The 21,558-nt window shown below is 33.5% G+C and overlaps 1 protein-coding gene across 4 annotated transcripts in view; it reads right to left on the bottom strand.

Annotated features, from left to right (window-relative positions):
- The window catches only part of LOC117116976 (receptor-type tyrosine-protein phosphatase epsilon-like), a 51,084-nt gene extending 37,841 nt beyond the window's left edge, over nt 1-13,243 (bottom strand). For 3 of the 4 annotated variants that reach the window (XM_033261137.1, XM_033261139.1, XM_033261138.1), the window contains exons 1-5: nt 13,014-13,243; nt 10,474-10,716; nt 9,073-9,318; nt 6,414-6,545; nt 4,893-5,192 (exon numbers count right to left, since the gene is read on the bottom strand). In XM_033261137.1, coding sequence (XP_033117028.1) covers nt 4,893-5,192; nt 6,414-6,545; nt 9,073-9,318; nt 10,474-10,716; nt 13,014-13,035 — 943 coding nt within the window. In that variant the 5' untranslated portion in view covers nt 13,036-13,243. The remainder of the gene's footprint in view (nt 1-4,892; nt 5,193-6,413; nt 6,546-9,072; nt 9,319-10,473; nt 10,717-13,013) is intronic. The other variant, XM_033261140.1, reaches the window with a different exon arrangement.
- Nucleotides 13,244-21,558: the final 8,315 nt, after the last annotated feature.

Raw genomic sequence — 21,558 nt, 5'->3', positions numbered from 1 at the left:
AATACATAGCATGCGTTTTGGACAGAGTCGGTGTTAGCAGATAATGATTGATGGTTACACACATATTCTAGGTTCACACCATTATCCAATAAAAAGCTCCCTACTAAATCTATAGTGTGACAGCCTACAGTCAGTTTTTACTTCATGTATGATGATAAATACTGTAATGATGGTTCATATACACATTTTTACCTTTAATGTGAAGTTTACAGATTTTATATAATTTGAAAACAGATTTTTAATAGCCAAGTACATAATATTACATTTTTTAAATTACAAATTTTGTGCGTGTTCATTACTTAGACGCTGTAAACTAAATTGGAGATGACGTACCTGGTGATTGTAATACATAGGATTGGGATGGTTCTAGAGAAGTTCTTTGCATTATTACTATGTTTGTATTTGTATAAAAATAATATTGAATGGCCCAGGTAGGCAAAGAAGAAGTAGTAATTGTAGACCAACTAGTGAAGAAGACAATGAACCTTAGAGAATGATGAAACACCGAGAAATACATGCATAATGACTGTGTACTTTACCCAGCAGTACTGTAAGTTGAACGAATAGGCCTACTAGGCAGGCCTACTCAAAGTTTGTGAACTGATAACAACAGAAGAAAATGTGTATTCTGCCATGAGTTTCTTGGATAACAGGCTACCTTTATTAAATTCATTTGATGCAGACACGTAATTAATGGCAGTAAGTTTATTAGTTTTGGAACACAGAGTGTTTGGTCTTTCAGGCCTAGACCAGGCACCAAAGTTTTAGGCCCACCAGTAGTGTGTGATGCTGCTGCACTTTACTCTTCTGTAAAAGTTTCATTAAATATCATTCTGGGAACACTTGGTTCGAACAAATATGGTCTTGGTAATGATATAAGTAGACCTTTATACTCTACACATCATTTTATACAAATGCAAAGAGAAATACAGTACATTGATACATCCACATTTGGCGGCAGGGCCTTATACAGTTTATTGCATATGAATTTGCACTATTCATGATGGACGTATGAAACCTGATCCTGATTGTTTTTATCGTTTCTTTCATCGATTTGTCGTCTTCTTTAATTACTTACACAAGAGAGTTATATTAATATTAGAGATTCATGTAGTACCTCTATTTTGACTGGTCTTTTGGAAAGCAGTGATGCATCTTTCTACATAACTCCCACTTTCGCTAGGCTTACTCAGGAAACAAATCGGCAGGTAGTATGACGTCGCCGAGCGGTAAAAGACACAGCCTCAAAACAGGATCTGCTTACCGTACGGACAAAACATAATGTATTTTGGCCAATCTTTGCAGCATAAGGAATAAGTTTGATGAGTTTGAATTTTTAATAGCAGGATCTAATAACCGACCCGAATTTATTTTCTTCAATAAATCATGAACGACACTGCATTATATCAACTTGATGATGGATATACTTGCGTTCGTTTTGATTGATCCTACTCAAGGAGAAGAATAATCATTATCTTAATCACAAATTGCTATCCATAAACTTATCCATATATTCCGTCTTCATCCAAAACTTATCGAATGGATTGACCATTGGCTTTCAAACTGCATTCAACAAACGATTTTCAAAGGCTCCCTTATCAACTGTATTAATTGCACTTTCTCTCTTTATACAGAAGACCTTGTGATAGTTACCCACTTTAAAAACCCTCTCTCAACCTTCTTCCCATTATTACATCTTTCCCTTCAATCCTGGTCTCTTGAAAACGGTCTTAAGTTTGCCCCTCACAAATGCAAGGTCTTAAATATGTGGTTTGGCAAATCTTAACTCAATCTACTCCAAATTTATCTCTACGAATCCCAAACTGAATCTGTAGAACAACTTTGCTACCTTGGAATTATTATCTCTTGCGACTTAAAATATGGCATTCCCAAATCATCACTCTTTACAAGTCTTCTATTCGTAAATTGTCCATCCTCAAATACCTCAAACACTCTTTTGATTGTCAATCATTTACCCTTTATTCAAATCTCAAAAGTGTGAAATTAACTTACTGAAACGGATCAAATATATTTTTTCTAAAACAATTTCAGACTCATCTACACATTCTGTCTTTATAACATCCTACTAGCGATCTCTTGTCACATCTCTCGTTTTGAAACATTATTCCTTCCTTATTCCCTTTCCTTTGCATATTCTCTCTCTATTTACCCTTCCCTAATCTCCCCTTCCCTTATAAAGCAAGCTCTCAACATGTAGGCCAACACCAAGTCTCCTTTTCAGTGTCCTTCAAACCGATCTTGTCATTGAATTTTGTCATGTAATTTGTATTGCTATGTATTATGTCACGTTTGTTAGCAGATAATGGCCCTTGATTGCATATTGAAGCAATAAAGAATTGAATTGAAAAACTGAATTGAATGATTAGCATATTTCCTACATGAATTCTTTGTTGTTCAATCAGCTAGAATGGGCCTATAGAAGAGCCAGTAGACTTTATGTTGGAGATTAAGATCATGTCTTTTTCGTCTATCAGTAAGAATGGATAAATTTCTTGTTACTTTTTGTTTTAAAGTGTTGGTTGGCATCTTGGACTACAGCATGGTCTTTGCCTAAAAATCAATCCTAGGCACACTTATCGCCTGTGCGTTTTACATCAGATATCCAGCACTCAAGCTTTATTCCACTTAGTCGCCATTAGGCTGCCTCGAGATTGAGACAAGCTTCCAAGACCTTCAGTTAATGCTGCAGTCCTGGAGAGCCAATCCTCCTTTCTTTGAAAGGTTCAACTCATTTTAAAAACTTTGTTTTGTGATTTTTATTTTTTTGAATTTTATTCTTGTATCTGTGATTGGGGATGTGACAACCAGCACGGCTACAGTGATTCAGTTCACTTTGGTTGGCCCTGGTCTCCCCAATTTTTGTGTTAGATAATAAATAATGAAATGACATTTCCTACAGGAGTTCTTCGTAGTATTGGCCATATTTGACTGGTTATTCTTCTAACCACGCCCATATGCGCAGTGGTAAAATCCTACTTAACTGTTAAATACTCAACAAAACAAAATGGCTGCATAGTTACAGCAATACACGCTACGTAATCAAAGTTGCTTCAGATTGTGGCAGTATGGGTTTTTCATAAAAAAAATGTTTTCATCCAGTTTTTGAATTCTGTTAGCCTGCAATTATTTTTTGACTTCAATGTGGGTATATATTATAATTTTTATTTTCTGAAATTGAATCTAAATTATATTAATGCAAATGTGGATAACGCTGATTAACGCACTCTGGTTTACGTTAACTTTTGTTGTCAACGAAGTCTATTTCACGAACCAGTTGAAAGAAAATAATACTCAACGAAATAAACCAGTCGAATATGCCCAATATGCTCATTTTTTTTTAAATGATATAAAATGGATCCTGTACTGTAGACAAAGAAGAATTAATCATAGGCCTGGTTGAACAAGATATCTACTGTCACAATTACCTAAACCATGTTGTTTGACCCAGAATCAGTTGTTGTGTTAAACTGAACGGCAACGAAATATGGACTCTGTATGTACTGGTGCGTGAAAACTTGGGTGCATAGGCAGTAGGCCTAGGCTACAGGGCAATTAACACAGGTTCCTTAAACTTATAAAATTACTGTGGCCCAGTATTGCATATGAATGATTAGGATATTTCCTATTCTTTGTATTATTTTCCTTTTTTTTTTTTTATTTGATGGCTCCTGTAGACAAAGAAGAATTATACTAGGCCTGGTTGAAAAAGGCATATCTATGTATCATTACCAAGACCGTATTGTTCCACTTAGAATCAGCTGTGTTAAATTGAATATTGAAGAAACGTGGGTTATGTAACGCACTGCACTGGTGCATGGACACTTCTTAGGTGCATAGGCAGTAGGCTTAGAAAAAGATATAATACGGGTTCCTAAACTTATAAAATTACTGTCGCAACATTAAGAGTCCGCATTAAATAAATTCATCTTATAAAGGTAAGCCTATTTTCAAAGAAAGCTATGACAGCATACCCATTTTTCCATAGTTTTTATCGGCTCACAAACTTCTAGCCTAGCCTAATCATTTAATCTACCGGCGGCAGGCTAAATTGTACAGCCATTATGCATATATTTATTGTTTTTTGCTTCACTCTCTGACGTTTAGTGTCTTATTCATATAGGTCTACAATATTTCTTTACCTACCAAAGTACTTACAGGTAAAAAAAAAGTTTTTTCAGGGGAATAGAACTTTCTACTGCCCGCTTCTTAACCAATCAGATACCTATAGTCTATATATGAGGTATGTAATATTTTATACGAATACAATAATAGTAATAATAAAAAGAACTTGTCTAAAATCATCCTAATTCCATACATTAGGGAACATAGAAAAAATTATTAAATTATCAATCTTTTTTTTTTTTTTTTTAAGTGATGAGGGTGTTTTTCTTTGATCGGAACAATAAAATATTTTTTTTTTTTTTAAATAGATAAGGGAGGGACTGTTTTTATTTGGCAAAAAACATTGTAAATATTGTGTAAAAACTGGTTGAATTTTATTGTTTTTTTTTAATGAAAATGTATTTCCAGTCACAATATTGCATTGTGTTTTATAAATATATGATGCGGCAAATTTGTTTTATTTTTTATTCCTGCATCAATATTTCCCAAATTTTGGATGGCGGCAGAAGTGATAATATAACAATTATTTTTATTTGCCCTTACAATGGCCTGTCGATAAGCTTAGATAGAGGGATGCACCTGGCATGTCACAAAAATTTAGTTTACACAATTAAAAAATGGGTATGAGTATACTGAATCAGTTCTCAAATTATAAAAAATCAATAAACTTCTGCTTTAATCATAATAATTGATGTAAATAAACTAAATAAAAATATTCATAAAATGTATGAAAGTTTGCATTTACTTACCTTCAACACTAACAAAAACAGACTCAGAAACAGATGTTCTTATGTCAGTATATACCTGTTGAGTAAGAGTACAGTTGTATGTACCAATGTCACTAAAGTCCACACTATGTATGGTGTAAGTTGCATTTCCAGTGGTTTCTCCTGTAAAACTCATCACTTTTACTCCATCCTTGCTCCAGTACCCAATAATATTCAGTAAATTGTATTTGCATACAAGCTCAACATTTTCTCCCCTATGCTGTGTTACATTGCCATCACGTACAGAGAGACCTGTAGCAGTGATATTGGGATACAAATCCCCTAGAATAAAGAAAAACTAATACGTATGAATTTTTTTTTCATCCAAAAGAACATTCAAGTGTAATCGCAGTGTACAAACACAGAGACATATGTGATATGTGCTATAAATGTGTATTTTACCACTGACCATTATCTATTATACAAATGACTGCTCATGAGGGGAACGGTGAAATCTATTGCACCGAGGTGATGTGAAGACCGTAGAGATAGTGGGCTACAGCCTTCAAATCACAAAAGAGCTATAGATTTCAGCATTCCCTAATCTAGAGCAATCAATATTCATTTAATATACTTCATATACTGATAATACAAGTCCTAAAAAAAGTACTGAAAAGAGTAACCACCAACAATTAGGTTTACTTTTCCTCAAGAATTTATGTACTGACCATTATCTATTATACAAATGACTGTTCATGAGGGGAACGGTGAAATCTATTGCACCGAGGTGATGTGAAGACCGTACAGATAGTGGGCTACAGCCTCCACATCACCGAAGAGCTACAGATTTCACCGTTCCAGAACCTAGAGCAGTAAATATTCGTTTAATATACCTCATACACTGATAATACAAGTTCTATAAAAAAGTAATGAAAGGAGTAACCACAAAGTAGGTTTAGGCCTACTTCCTAGGCCTAGGCGGTCAAAGGGCCAATCTCTCTCGTGGAGGTTGCAGCCCCCTTTACCATCCATGCTTGTCATAAATTCACATTGCGATAGGAAAAAAAGTTCAACCTAGGGGTACAGTACACCATTGGAGTGATGATTGAAGTTATTACCCGCTTTTTAAACAATCAGATGTCTGGAATCTATGTATGCGGTACATAATCATTGATAGTCATTTCAATTTATGAAGATTCCTTTTTTTCGTTTCATTGTGTTTAACTTTCATTAGTATAGTTTGCTGTAGTTTAAGTTTAGTTCCGGGGCCACCTTACAGACTTATGCCTCCTTGGTTTCCAGTACTTGCTAGGAATTCAAGTGAAATAAAGTGATTGATTCAACATGATTTTATTTGTGAAATATACATACTGTCTCTATTCAGTTTCATTTTCAGTTCTGTTTGGGTTTTGTTAAGTTAAGATAGACAACTACTATAAAAATTACCAAAGAGTAGAATATAATAGACAGGCAGACCATTGCTAATTGTGAAAGGTATATAGTGCACATAGGTGTAGGAATATTGATTTAGTACAGAGGGTTAAAGTCATGTTAAATACTTACTGTAATTACACTCGAACCCATAGTCTTTTTGATCATCACATCCTGGACAATCTCCAGTAGTTTCTTCGCAAAGACTATTGTCCACACATGTGCAGTTCATACAAAATTCTCCAAAAGTACCTTTTACACAATCTGAAACATCATATTAAAATTAAATAACAATGCTATACGAAAAACAATATTTAGACTGGAAGATATTTAATATTGTACGTAAATAGAAAGGATAAATTAAAATGGTAAACCCGAAAATGTGAAAGGGCAGATCACCAGATATTTTAAAGAATAAAAGAAAACGTAAATATATAATACAACATTCTTTGTGACCAATGTGCCCTGTGTTAATACAAATTTACAAATGTTGTATTATACCTTATGTGGTTGTATGTAATTACTTTTTGGAAAAAGGTGATAAAACATACTGTAAATGGCAGTAATTCCTAGATATGCAAGATTTGTGAAAATAAATTCAAATCCGTCTTCAAATGATATAGAGTATCATTTTTTTGTAATATGTAACACCATACCTTTTGTACATATTACTACAGTTTGTGAATGATGGATATTAAAAAATAAGTTTACATAAAATAATATTATGCTTTCAAAAGTTAGAAACTAAAATCAATTTGATCAATGAGATACCTGGATAAGTTTGATGCTCTTTGTTTCAGGAAATTTCATAGGAGTGATGTTTTGCCCTACCTGACATGTTATTGTACTGAATACTATGTTCCCAAAGATACGGGTAGGAATCAAAACCACGATTTCCAAATAATTAGCCAGGTGTCATAACCACTAGTCGGCCGAGCTTGCGATTAGTGGCTAGCGTTGAATCTGATCACCATTAAGTATTTGGGAATGTACTCAGGTAGGGCAAAACATCACTCCCATACCTGGATAAATCGACATGCCTGTGAATATTTGCAGCTCAGTTAAGTAGTTACAAAAACAGACTCTACATTCTACTTAAGAGTTCATTTAGAAAGTGGTTGTCTCATGACCTAGTAACATAATTTTTGGTAGGTTCACAATTAATTATTTCATTTGTTATTATCTGTTTAAATGTAGCCTTATGTACTGTACCTAGTACACTTTGCTGACAAATAAAGCATGCTGTATGCATGAGTTTAATGATAGGTCATTACACAGCCGCTCTAACAAATTAGTGGTTTCCCTAGCATAAAAATGTGACAAGAAAGGACAACTACATGAAGTTCTATTAACTTTTCTATATTTTGCTCAGTTGGAAAGTAAAACCCAAATGTGTTTTTGTTAATTTAGCTTCTGAAATAATATCATGCAAAAATTTCCACATAAAAACAAAATCAATTACTTAGGGATGATGTAACTGAAATGCTGGAAATATTTTAAAGCAAAAATGAACAAAATTAATCATTTCAATTCTAAATGACTTTTTAAAGAAAGTGAATAACCAAGCAATTCTAAATTATCAAGGTAAAAAACCTGTTAGCAAATTACTTCAATTCATAATTGAAAACATTAATACCTTGAAGTTCTGAGGAGTTAAAAAAAACAACAAAAAAACAAAAAACAAAAATGAGAAAAACCAGTATTTACAAAAATAGTATTATAATTATGGATTCAACCATTAATGATTTATAAAAATAATCTTTTACATTTAAACAATTTATACCAGAACATGGAGAGCAAAACATTTAAGTATACAAGCCACGACCTCAAGGTCAAAGCTTAAAACACAATCGCTGCCACAAATTCATTATAACCAAATTTTATTTACTTATTTTGATCTGGTTCGAAATTTAGCAATTATAATAATACAGCATTAACAGCTGTGAAGATTATTTTAAATAACATAACATATATTTAAAACAGCAACATCAAGGACAGTTCAAAAAACTTGTTTTTAGTAGGGTCCTTCTTATGGTGATAGGGCAGTAAACCAGAATACAATCCTCTACTGCTTTTGGAGGAGTGTACTGTATTCTTTAGCATGCATATGGCCTATACTGCACACAGGACCAACAGCCTAAACATCATTTCTAAAGAGAGTGACTTTTGTTATGCTTGAAATAAAAGCTTTGGATTTCACATTTCTGGGGCCCTGTGTTTTGCCACTAAATTTTTGAAATGTCAATACATTTTAATGTTATGTGCTACTCACTTATCTATTCTAAAACTGTTGTTCCCCACCCCACACGTTGAAAAATTCTGGATCTGCCCTTCATTAAACTGGCAACAATTTCTCACAAGGACTATTCAGGAAAGACACTCATCTACAAAGACATTATCAAAGACGACTTCCCATAACATTCAACAATATACATCGCCACCTTTCCCCACCCATCCAACACCGTGCAGAGCACGGGTATATGCTAGTGATAGTAATTAGAATAAATATAGTAGATGTGTCTCTAGTGATGTATCTAGGGAGTGCGCTTGCTCCCCCACTACTCGTGCTCTTCCAGCCGCCCCCCCCCAAAAAAAATCACGCTTAAAAGTAGTTAAAAATCACCTCAAATCACCATCTTTTGCGAGCTAGCTCCCCTCACCTAATCATTGATTCCCAATTTCACCTTCGCTCACCCATTAGCCCCCTACCCCCACAATTTCAAGGCTCCTAAATATGCCACTGTGTGTCTCTATACCAAAGCAATATTTACATAAATAATAATTAATGTACCTATTAGTATGACATTAAATGAACAGTTTCCTATATTGCCAGCAGCATCAGATGCATTACAGGTTACCAAAGTTGAATCCATTGAAAACATACTTCCACTATTTGGAGTACAGACTGGACCCGACACAACTCCAACATTGTCTGTAACACGTGGCTTTGTATAATTTACTACTGCTTCACCATCATCATTAAACAACAGTATAAATGTTTGATCCACACAATTTTCGAATTTTGGCGGCTCTGGATCTGGTAAAAAAAATAACCAGTAAAAATTTTAAAACAAAATGGAAGTATTAAAGTATTATGAGCAGTTGGCCGAGAGGTATTGTTCCTGCTTCTTGTGCTGAAGACCCTGGTTCAAACTGACCAGCATTAGATTTTAGTTGGAGTCTGATCACTTGTCTCCTCTAATAACCCTCACATGGAAGCATTAGGCGGGTTAAGGAAAATGTTTGTATCCGTACATTTTGTAGTTAAGTTGTGTGACGCTGCACTGCAGCTGCTGCAGGTTCTCAGGGACCCAGCTTAAATTTCCGATTTCCAATCGAATGAGGACAAATAAAGAATTTTTATTATCATCATTATTATTACTACAAAAATAACATAAAAATTATAATATTTTATATACTGTATTACATTTGTCATTGTCACTATTCTAATCATCCCTGCTGTCTGTGATAACCATCATTTTTCGTTTTAATTACTCAGACAGACATTTTATGTTATAACATAATATTCTTTATTATTTTCACTATTACCCTTAATAGATGCTTACTAATATTAATGGATTATTTTTAGTAGCATCTAGATTATTTTTAACTTATTATTTTTATTATTATTTTTTATTACAGTAACAATACAAAATATCAAATATTTATGTATATGAAAAATAATTTTAAGAAACATAATCTGCCACAGCCCAGGAGAGAACTAATAGCCAAAGCAAATAGCGAAGGTCTTCAAAAAACACCGTGCTTGTTTGGCTGTTTCAGTTCTTTTTGTAAATTAGATATTTTTATTTTTCTGAATTTGTAATCTGAATATTTAATTCTCTACTAAAGTCTCTTGTTTTGACTTTAATCTGTAATAGTTTTTGACTATATAACTTGAATAAATCAAAATTAAATAAAATCAAATTACAACCCAATTCATTAAAATTTGACTAACATTACTTTAATGCTAACCAGGATGGCAGTTTGGCTAAATTTGTAAAATGTATTTCACCGATCAACCATTAACACACAATGGCTCCATTACTATGAATGCTTTTTGCCTAGATTTGCATATTTATTGTCTTGTTTATAATTTAATAATTATATAGTAGCTAGGCTTCAATCATCAAACACATTCCAAGAGTCTAAGAAGTGATGTCACTGAAAAAGGTAACTTACAATAACTCACCGTAAACAGTTACTTCAAAACTGCAGCTTTCAGCATTACCACTGTTATCAGTGGCTGTGCAGGTGATACTTGTTGGGCCATTGAGATAAAAAGTATCGGTATTTGGTACACAATTAGGAACGACAACATCTACATTATCAGTTGCGCTCACTTGCTCGTTAATGTCATAAGTGGTAAAATTTTCACCTTGATCTGTTGGTCGTTCAACGCTTTGAGGACAATTTAGTTTTGGCTTTTCGTTGTCTAAAAATTGAACATAAGACGAATTATTATTACTCAATCTGATTAGGATAGGAATATATGGCAGTAAGTCAAATAAATAAAAATAACATAAAATACTTTATTAAATAATTAATAACTAACGTTAGAACACTTTATGCACCAAGATAGATTTGATAAGACCAAGATTAGATTGATCAGAATCACTACTACTGTATAGGTGCCTTGATAATCTGGAGAGTTCTGAATGATCATGGTTCTGGCACATATATTTCCAAGCTCACACTATTTATTTACTATGGTCATAATTGCATGCCTTACTTCACCCAAGGCAATTCTACAACAGGACACACAACTCAGGAAATGGCAGGTTATAACTCTGCCATCGACATTCTACGCGTTGTGCGTATCTATATGCTTGACTGAGTTTAAAATGCCTTGATAACAAAAAAAAAACCACAGAAACCCAATCAAAACTAGAAATGCTCCTTCACTTCCACACCCACCTTAGCCCCACCATGTCAGTCTTAAACTAATAAGACTTAATTTTAACCTCCTTGGACTTATCAAACCAATCAAACTTACCAAACATTAGTTATCATGATAACTAGCCTAAATTACCTGATTAGTGAAATATTAATGTTGCAAATGAGCAATTAGAATATTTACACATGTACCAAAAACAACATGGCTTCGTCTTCTTATTCCCATCTTGCATTCTGCCAAGTTTGAAACCAATCAAACTTATTTAACTTTAGTTATCGTGGTAACAAAAACTAACCCAACAAAAACGACAACGACGACAGCATGAAGAACGTGGGCAAAAACAATAGCCTCCCCGGAGCTTCGCTCCTTTGGGGAGGCTAATAAAATAATAACTACTCACAACTTGTATCGGATTGCCGATGCCACAGTTAAGACCACAGGACTGTATGCTTGCGCTGTGTTTGCGAGCAGAGATGTGCGTCCTGTTGTTGAATTGCCTTGTTTCCCCTATACTCTTTATATCACAAGGACCCCAACTTGGAAGAAGCCATTTTTGGGAGGTCTTTTTAAATAAGCTTTCTTAACACATCAACACATCTAATTTTATTTTGCTGTGCATTTTTTTAATCAATATATTTATTTTATAAATCTTCAGAAAAATGTTCAATAATAAAATATAGGGTTCTGCATTCTGTGATTGGCAATTATGCAGAGGACAGTGTCATATTAATATCTCCATGCTTTTATAATTAGACTTTTATTGCTATTGATGCCTGCTTATTATCTATTACATTGTACTATCAGTACGTTCTGTTCACACCAATGTAACGACTGGTGACAATATATATGCTGATACATTAACTGACATCATGCACATGCTTTCTTGTGCAAACTCTAACCTTTGACCTGAAACATAACGCTACTAATAGCTGTGTTTCTTGATAGGTCAGCTGCAGTTTAAGTGACAGTTAATGGTAGGTTTGCTGGATAGAGTCCTACATTCAGGTCACATCCAAGAGTGACATAGCCCGAGTTATCACTAACGAAGGGGTCGTGCCAAACAACTATCCCCTTATTATCCTGTAACTCGGCTGGTCACAGACAGATTTTCAGGACAGATTATCATTGGTGTTTCCCTATCTGTAAAGTAATGTATTTTGACCTTTTATATTTTATATACAGTAGCAGATTTGATCTTAAATGGTTTTATCATGATTAATTATGGGTCCGAATTAATCATTATAATGTGCTTGTTAGACCATCCAACTTTTCTATCTTTAAATTAGCCAATTGTGAAGTACAGTGCCAAGCCACAAAGTAGTAGATTTATAGAGGAAGCACCAGATGGCCTTGTTTTGACATTCACAGTCACATACAGAAATTGGGTTACAAATTTATTATTAAAGGTTTTGATATTGCTCAAGCCCTGTTTTATGAATCAGGGAACTGCTAATGCATCATTTACGGTACTACAGTGTGTGCTCACTCTAACCATGAGAATGTATTGTATAGGTATGATGTCACAACTAACTGCTGAGAAGCTAAGACACAAAACATACATTAAGTATACAGAGACTTCATAGATATACAAAAGAACATATTTTTCATAAGGAACAGACATAAGGAAAATAACTATATTATAAAAATCAGGAGAAATACCCGTAAAATGAATGTTAAGCAAAATTATATGCTATGATGCAAAAGCCATTAACAATGCTGTCAAAACAACACAATGAAAATGATAGCTTTAAGATATATGATTTGTTTATTAAATATATATAAAAATAAGAAATGGTAGAAAATACATTGAATGTAGTCAGCATAGTGATACTAACCTTCTACCGTAATAGTAAACATACAACTGCCTTCATTTCCTGCAGTATCAGTAGCCTCACATGTTACTGTCAACGGACCACCAGTTTCCACCGGACCTCCAGATGCTGGATCACAAGTGGCTTGTAGATTTCTGTCGACATTGTCTGTAACCTGTGGCGCTGGCCAAGTTACTGTAGCAAAGTTTTCGCCAGAATCTGTCGGTAGCGTTTTGTCACTGGGGCAAGTGACTACCGGCAACTCATTATCTACCAAAATATAGCATTAGATAGAGATGCTTTCACACTACATTCAATTCAAAATGTAAATTACTGTAGCAATACCAATAATTAGCATAAAAAATGTCTATTTTCTAAAAGCGATAGCAGCATATAGACGCATAATACAGATTTTATCTATTAATTAACAAGGGAAGCCATTGTTTTCCACTGAGCAGAAACTTCAAACTGTTTTAAAATGATCATGTAATATGCAAAAGCAATTAAAGAATGTTATTAAAATTCACATCAATACTAAAATTTTCATAAAAATATGAACAATTCTTTTAAAAGCAATGCAGTATATAGACACATTAAGCAAATCTTTTTAATTTTAATTTATATCAACAGAAAAATTGTTTTCCAATGAGCAAAATCTCCTAGGCCTAATACACAGTTTTGTAGCATGTGCAAAGGTATGAGGCATGACATTATTGAACTTTACATAAAAGCAGTGTTGGAATGAATCAAACTGACTTATTAAACCTCTGACATCAGATAGTCATTTGCATTTTCAAAAATGTTATTCCCATCATAAAGATATTACAAGTGCAAATTATTTGATGGTACAGTACAAACAAATAAGTTATAAGACTTAGGTTGTGAGATATAGTTATGAAAATGGCGGTAAATGATATAAAGTGACATTTCCAGCTGGATGAGAATAGTATTATAAAAAACATAAACAAATTGTAAGTTGTGGCAGTTGCAGCGCCAGTAGTAGTGACACAAAGAACAAAAATCAGAAATGTACAAGCACCAAGGAATTCCCAAAAAAAACAATCTAAACTTTAACAATAGAAAAACAAGCACATGAATTCGGCAACCGCTTCTTATAGAAAATGTATAATAGTAAAACACAAGTACAATAGAACCCATCCTCTAGGTCACCCATATTAAGGGGACATATTTTCTGGTTTTGAAGATGTTCCCTTAATAGTTTCTACTGTATTTTTTCATACATTTTGTAGTGTCAAGTGCAGATTCAACGTTAAGGGTAAAAGAATAACCCATAACTCTCAGCATCATCATGCTAAATTGCATGAGCGTGGTCTGTGACTACCTAGCAGCCACAAAGAGGTGCTTATAGTACCTACATGTTCACATCCTTCCACTACGACAGGGGCTGAAATGAACCATAGCATCAGGGTAATCCACTATTCTGAAAAATACCACTTGGCCACTCGACTCGCCTAAATTTGTACTACATAGTACAACATATCAGCATGTCACCATTCATTGTGTTTGTTTCCTTTACATACAGTATTCAACATATAGGTCCTGGTATTCAACATATTTAACCTGGGGGCCAATTTTTTTAGGCCAGCGGCGGGACGACACAAATCGTCTACTCCAATTTTTTTTATAGCGGTGAATTCAGAATAGAAGGGGTCAGGGAACAACTTTCACAGATAGGGGAAACACTACCTCAGCCCCACCATGTTTGGGGCTGAGGCATGAAAATTTATGATTATGGCACCTCTAGATGGTCAGAAATGTCACCCTTAGACTTAAATTTGAATTTAATTTTCTTTTCTTCTCCTTTCTTTCTTTTAGAATTTTGAAAAAAAAACAAAAAACTCCAGGTTCTCCTACCCTGCCACTAGAAATTTTTCTACCACAAAAATATCCACTCACCAGTTGTTGGGGTTTGAGGTGAGCACTTTTTTAACATTTTTAAACATTTCTGGAAATTGCACAGCAGTGTTTTCAACCGAATAACAGGCCCTGAGCCTGTTGGTGCAGCAAATGGTTAGACATCGCATCATATCTGTGTCCCACTTAATCCATTGTCCCGGGCCATTAGTCTACCCCTCCCCATGCCAGTACCCTACACCACTAGATAAAGTGAGCTACACTCAGAAAAAGCCACACTCTTGTAAACAATGCTAGAGTAGGGGTGACTATGTGGTGTTGTTTTAAGCAGAAAAACTTTTTCAAAAAATCGGCCCGGTTGAGCCGCCGACAAGTTAAGGCCAGTGTGCAAACATCACTTGCGCATTATCAGTGATTAATTGCTGCTATTTTCTAACATGCCCTTCTAATGTGACCATTAACATGGATCAGGGTATAATCTAAAACCTGTCAACCCTAAAACAAAATTTTCAGTTTTAACAGTTTATGAAAGTGTTTATATTACTTAAAAGAACAATTGTCTGGACATTTGAACGAAGCTGATATTTTTTTTGTGATAATATGCAAATTTTTTGTGTATCATGTGACCAAACTTAAAAAAGTACTTAGTAAAAGTGGCAAGATGGAATTATTCCAATATTTGCTGATATCTTCAGTCAGAATAATTTCTAAGATTTTAAATTAGGTTTGTTTTATAGTTAGCAATTAACAGTGCAAATTGAGGTAAAAATATGTTTTAGATGCATTTCTTAATTATTAATATTGAAGCATTTTTATAGGTCAAATTCTGTCCTGCCATCATTTGAAACCAATTTAACTTTTTTTAGACACTTTACTATGATCTGATTTTCATCACATTTTGCTATTATATGATTTTTATATGTGCAATATGATTTAGCTTTAAAAAATAATTTTGTCAAATTAAAATTAATTTTAAACCCATTTAAGTATTTTCCGTCCCGCCAGTTATTAGAATATTGTCCCACCACCCTTATGACGTACAGTACATATATATACATATATACACATTATATAAATCATCAAAGAAAGGTAAATACAGTGTTCGAATAAAGGACATAATAATACATCGTGTAGTATAGCTCTCAACGAATGCAGTCCTGTAAATAAATGAAATTGTGTAATAAAATGCCTCTGACGGGACTCAAACCTGCGACCTCTCACTGTCTGTCAAGGCGAGCGTTATAACCATTAGACCACGGAGGCTTCATGGTTAAAAAGATTCAAATACCACCAGATACACTCCATTACACAATAGGTACGGCTAGAAACAAATAGTTGCGTATAATATAAATCAAGATAGCCGTTAGCACTGTTATTATATACAGTATATAAATCATCAAAGAAAGGTATAATACATTGTTTGAATAAAGGACATAATAATACATCGTGTAACATAGCTCTCAACTAATGTAGTCCTGTAAATAATTCAATAAAGTAATTGTGTAATAAATTATTATTTATAATAAATAATTATTTAAATAACTGTACTTAATTTATACGGTATTTCGATGGATATTCGTCACCTTGTGTGAACCATCCTGAGCTCTGCTTACCAAAAATATGCAGTATTTGTGCAATATTATTAGCATTTGCATACACGAAAACACATTTGAGATGTTTTGTTGTTGTTTTTTGCTTTAGTTTTGTTTTAAATTTACATCCAGCGTTAGGCCCACTGAATCTTTAAATGCTTACATAATTGAAAACATGAATTATGTAGATTAAATTATCATACAATTTACAATAAAAATTTATAAAATTATTTTTACAACAAAATAAAATATATAACAGTTTTATTTGAAAAACAGATTTAACATAAACATAGGTTGACTTAATATGCTGAATCACTAATTAATGAATGGTATTATATATTGCTTTAAATTAATCAACAAATATCTCATTAATCACTCTATCCTAAGTAGGTCTATTGAAGTATTATTAAAGTATTATTCATTCTTTATTAAAGTATTGTCCGAGCACCTTTATTATTATTATTATTATTTTTATTATTGTTATTATTTTAATTATTATTTATCAGCCACAGTAACATTGAAAACATGAATTATGTCGATAAAATTTTCACAGAAAACAAGCTTATAATTTATAAGATTATTTTTTAAAACAGAATAAAATAGATAACCTTTTTATTTATACAACAGGTTTTGCATAGACGCAAGTTGATTTAATATGCTGATTCATTATTATCCCATTAATCAAACTATCGTAAAATTATTATTTCTATCATTTTATTTATAATTTTTTTTGCTTATGTTTTGTTTATGTATGGGCCTAGGCCTACATAATAATGTATATATTTAATAATTAGAAATAATTATAATTAATTGTAAAACATATGATATAATGTTAACAATCTAATGATAAAAACATCCATTTTGATCCATTAAACAGCAGCTTTTCAACTGTGGCAGTGGCGATAGAAAATAGGAGCTTTTTTCGCATTGCGACAATGCCGATAGAAAATATTAGTTTTTTTTCGCACTGTGGCAGTGCCAATAGAAAACAGCAGCTTTTTTGCACTGCGGCAATACCGATAGAAAACAGCAGCTTTTTCGCACTGCGCCAGTGCCGATAGAAAACAGCAGCTTTTTTTCTCACTGCGGCAGTGCCAAAGACACTGCCGATAGCTAACTGCCTACTTTTTCACGAAATAAACATAACTAGAAAAGATAATTAAAAAACATGAAACCAAACACAATTGAAAGAGTAACATTATTATTATTATTATATTGCTACTACTCTTGTACTGTCCATTACCAACTGCTTAACATTATTATTTTTAACGGAAATTTGTTCGTAGTGTAGGTGTGTTAGGATAATTGTATGAAAACTTGACTACCATAAGCCAGTCAAGGTTTGTTTGCATTGACAAAATAAACTTGAATGAAATTCAAAATGCATAAAAGACTAATAATAAATGTATGGGCTAACACAGTTTTTATGGGAAAAACAATAATTACACAGTATTTATTCAAATAAATGCCCTCCTTTTAACAAATGCGGTATATTATAATTACTGAATTATATAAATAAATTTTAGTTAAATATCTGACTGTAATGCCAAATAATATAAAAACAAAGGTATGATTAGCAAATCAACTAGGCCTATAACAAAGTTCTAGATACTGTCCTTGTTTATTACAGCATTTGTAATTGATTTAAAAGAAATACAATTAATTTTATCATGTATACCACAAAAAAAATTACACCAAATTATGCCTGCCCTTATCTTATCCAATAACAATACTGTACTTCTCATACTTTAAAGCAAAAAGAACTTGATACTCTATATGCAGATATACTGATTGTAAACAGTAACTAAAAGATGTTCATAATACTGTAATTTGAAAATACAAAAATTATCATTACTTAATTAAAAAGATCAAATATAAATATGTTTCTCTTGAATTAAAAATAATATTTTATATATATTTGCAATAAAGTATTATGTATGCAGAGGCCTTGTCATACAATAAATAGACAAAAATATTTATAGTTATTATAATTATATATTGTATAAACAAGAAAATTACCTTTTCTTTTATAAATTACAACGGACCTTCATCGGCTTTTTTCGTCATATTTTTAGGCAGTCTGTACATCATAGTTCACAAGTCAGGTATAGTAAACCCCATACGGTACTGTTTTAATATATTCATTTATTATTTATTATTAATTTATCATAATAAGTCTACAACAATAACATAAATTTTTATCAAACGTGATATACAGTACATACAGGTGGGTATGATTCGTCTATTCAGAATTCACCCCCCCCCCCCACTCCTGTTCCTGTTGGTTTAGGTTGGCGAGGCCTCATCACGACTCCTATTACATTCTACCAGGGATATGACTGGGCCGGGTTGAATTAAGTCACTTTTTGATAGAAAGGCCTGTCTCTTATACACATCTAGATGTGTATAAGAGACAGCATCACGACTCCTATTACATTCTACCAGGGATATGACTGGGCCGGGTTGAATTAAGTCACTTTTTGATAGAAAGAAATGGTTTGATTTTAGTATTACCTGTACTCGATGAGAAGGTTATATGAACATCATAATTTATATTAAAATATTGTCGTTGTCACTTTTACGGATTTTTAACATGTTTTAAGGTGCCTCGCACTTTTACTTGATTTTCAGGATGACTGTAACTGTAATCCTGGGTATAGAAGCCAAGCATACAATACAATGCTTATTGGCCCCTTGATGAGCAATCTATACTACTTCGTATACGGCGCAAATTTTAGCTGGTGGTCAGCCCAATGCCTCTCAATTGCAGATTCAAACATATTTAAGGATGTAGCATTAACATCTTCCTCAGACAATGAATTCCCATTCCTAATTCGCCTTGAGAATGTCCCTTTTCTCAGATTAGTTCTAGAGTAATGCTGCTTTAATTTATATGAATGGCCTCCAGTGACACTATCAGTATTAAAATTTAAAAAAACAATCTTTAGAAATATTATCAAAACCATGAACACTTCTAAACACTTGCAATAAATCTGACTGTTGTCTTTGATACTTAGTGTTGGAAGATTTAAGGCTTTCAATCGTTCCTCATATTGAAGATGACGATACTCAGGAAACATCCTAGTAGCAAGAAGGTCCTCATCTTTCTTAAAACTTGGAGAATATACAAAACTGCAATACTCTAAAATAGGTCTCACAATAAATTTGTACAATTTTAAAAGCCCTTTAGATTTTAGAAAACGAAAAGATCTTTTAATCATTCATAATTTCATTTCGGCTCTTTTTGAGATGTCAGCAACATGCACCATGAAGTTTAAGTTACGATAAAAAAAGACGCCCAAATCTTTTTCGTTATCCACAGCCTCAAGCATAAAATTGTTCATAAAATAAGAAGTACAGGGATTTTTCCTACTGAAATGGATAATTTTACATTTATTTACATTAAATGGCAACTGCCACTTTTTAGACCACTCATATAATGCATTAATATCTGACTGTAAGCTTATACTTTACTCATGTGAATCCACTATTCTGAACAATACTGCAGCCATAATTCGTCCTGCCTCGCATGAATTGCAGTTGGTGTGGTCACGAGGGTGACTTGCATGTCAGAATCACATGCCTCGCTGAATCGCAGTTTGTCAATACCCATATTTGAAGAGCGCCTTCTACAATAAAATTGTCTCAACCAAGGTGCTGACAGTCGGATTGAAAGAATAAAAATAATTGTGATGAGTTGTTATATAGAGCAGAACATTATACAACAGACTCTATTATTTTTTTTCAGTATGGTCTTGCTCGCCACCTTTATCTATCTGCCTCTGCCGACCCAGAGGGTTCACTCTCCAGATTGCATACTACAATCAACACATCTTCATTCCTATAAGGATAAACACAATTCCAATGAAACACTTATTTGTTTTCTAATTAAACTGATAACATAAATAATAAATTTTGAACAAATCCCATCAAAAACACAAAATGGATTGTTCTGCAAGATAATAAAAAAAGAACAATGATAACAAAATACATGGTCCTTACTTAAAACTGATGCCATGTCATTCATTCACTATAAGAGTGATCTATGTAGTGTTTAATTGTTAAAGTATTTACGATTTGGCTTCCAATCGCGTTCACTACGTCGTGGGACATTAATATCTTCTACATGAGTATTATCTCTTTCTCCATCATTATCAAAATTATTATTTACATTGGCCTGTGAATGGACTTCTTCATCTTCATCTTCCAATTCTGGTCTTTCACAAGGTACTGATGAATAGTCTGGTACAATGTCGGTATTGTACCCAGGTTCTCTCCGTATCATTTGTCTCTTCCTTTGGAAAACTCCCTTTTCTGTCTGCACAAGATATGAGCGATTTGGTAGTATGGATTTTATCCATCCAGTTTGAGACCAGATATTCTTCAGAGTGTCCCATAGTCTAACTCGTGTTCCAACTGCCAATTCTGGTATTAAGCATGTGAACCTACTCGCTTCATATGATACAGTACTTCTGCTACTTTTTCTTTACCCCGCTCTTCCTTGCTATGAATGCTTTAGTGTCGAGTTGCTGGAAATTTAACAAATTATCTGCCATTGGCAAGTTCGTTTTCATCCTTCTGTTGTAGAGTCGTAGCTCTGCTGGAGATTTTCCACATTCAAGAGGGGTGCTACGGTATATTTGCAGGGCCTTCATGATATCTTGATTGCTGTGAACTGATTTTTTAATCAAATTTTTTACTATCTTTACTGCTCCTTCAGTCAGTCCATTGGATTGGGGGTAGTGAGGACTCGAAGTCGTATGAACAATTGTCCCAATCAGCTGCAAAGTGCCTAAATTCGGCACTGTTAAATTGAGGCCCGTTTTCTGTCATCAATTCAATAGGTGTTCCCTGTCTTGCAAACACAGACTTTATCTTACTTATCACTGCTGCACTAGCTGTGCTGTGCAGCATGCAAACCTTGATAAATTTTGAAAAGTAATCTACAATGACTAAATATTCCCTGCCATTAACTGTACAAAGGTCTTCCCCATGTTTTTCCCATGGACGATTTGGGGTTTGGTGGGCTGAAGTGGCTCTGCCATTTGTTGTCTCTAGTATGTTATACATGAGTTACAATTGTTTACCACATTAGCTACGGC

This window comes from Anneissia japonica, unplaced genomic scaffold (genome assembly GCF_011630105.1).
Source record: "Anneissia japonica isolate Jap-2015-1 unplaced genomic scaffold, ASM1163010v1 scaffold287720_len810639_cov167, whole genome shotgun sequence".
Lineage (NCBI taxonomy): Eukaryota > Metazoa > Echinodermata > Crinoidea > Comatulida > Comatulidae > Anneissia > Anneissia japonica.
This window is presented reverse-complemented; position numbering and strand designations above follow the sequence as displayed.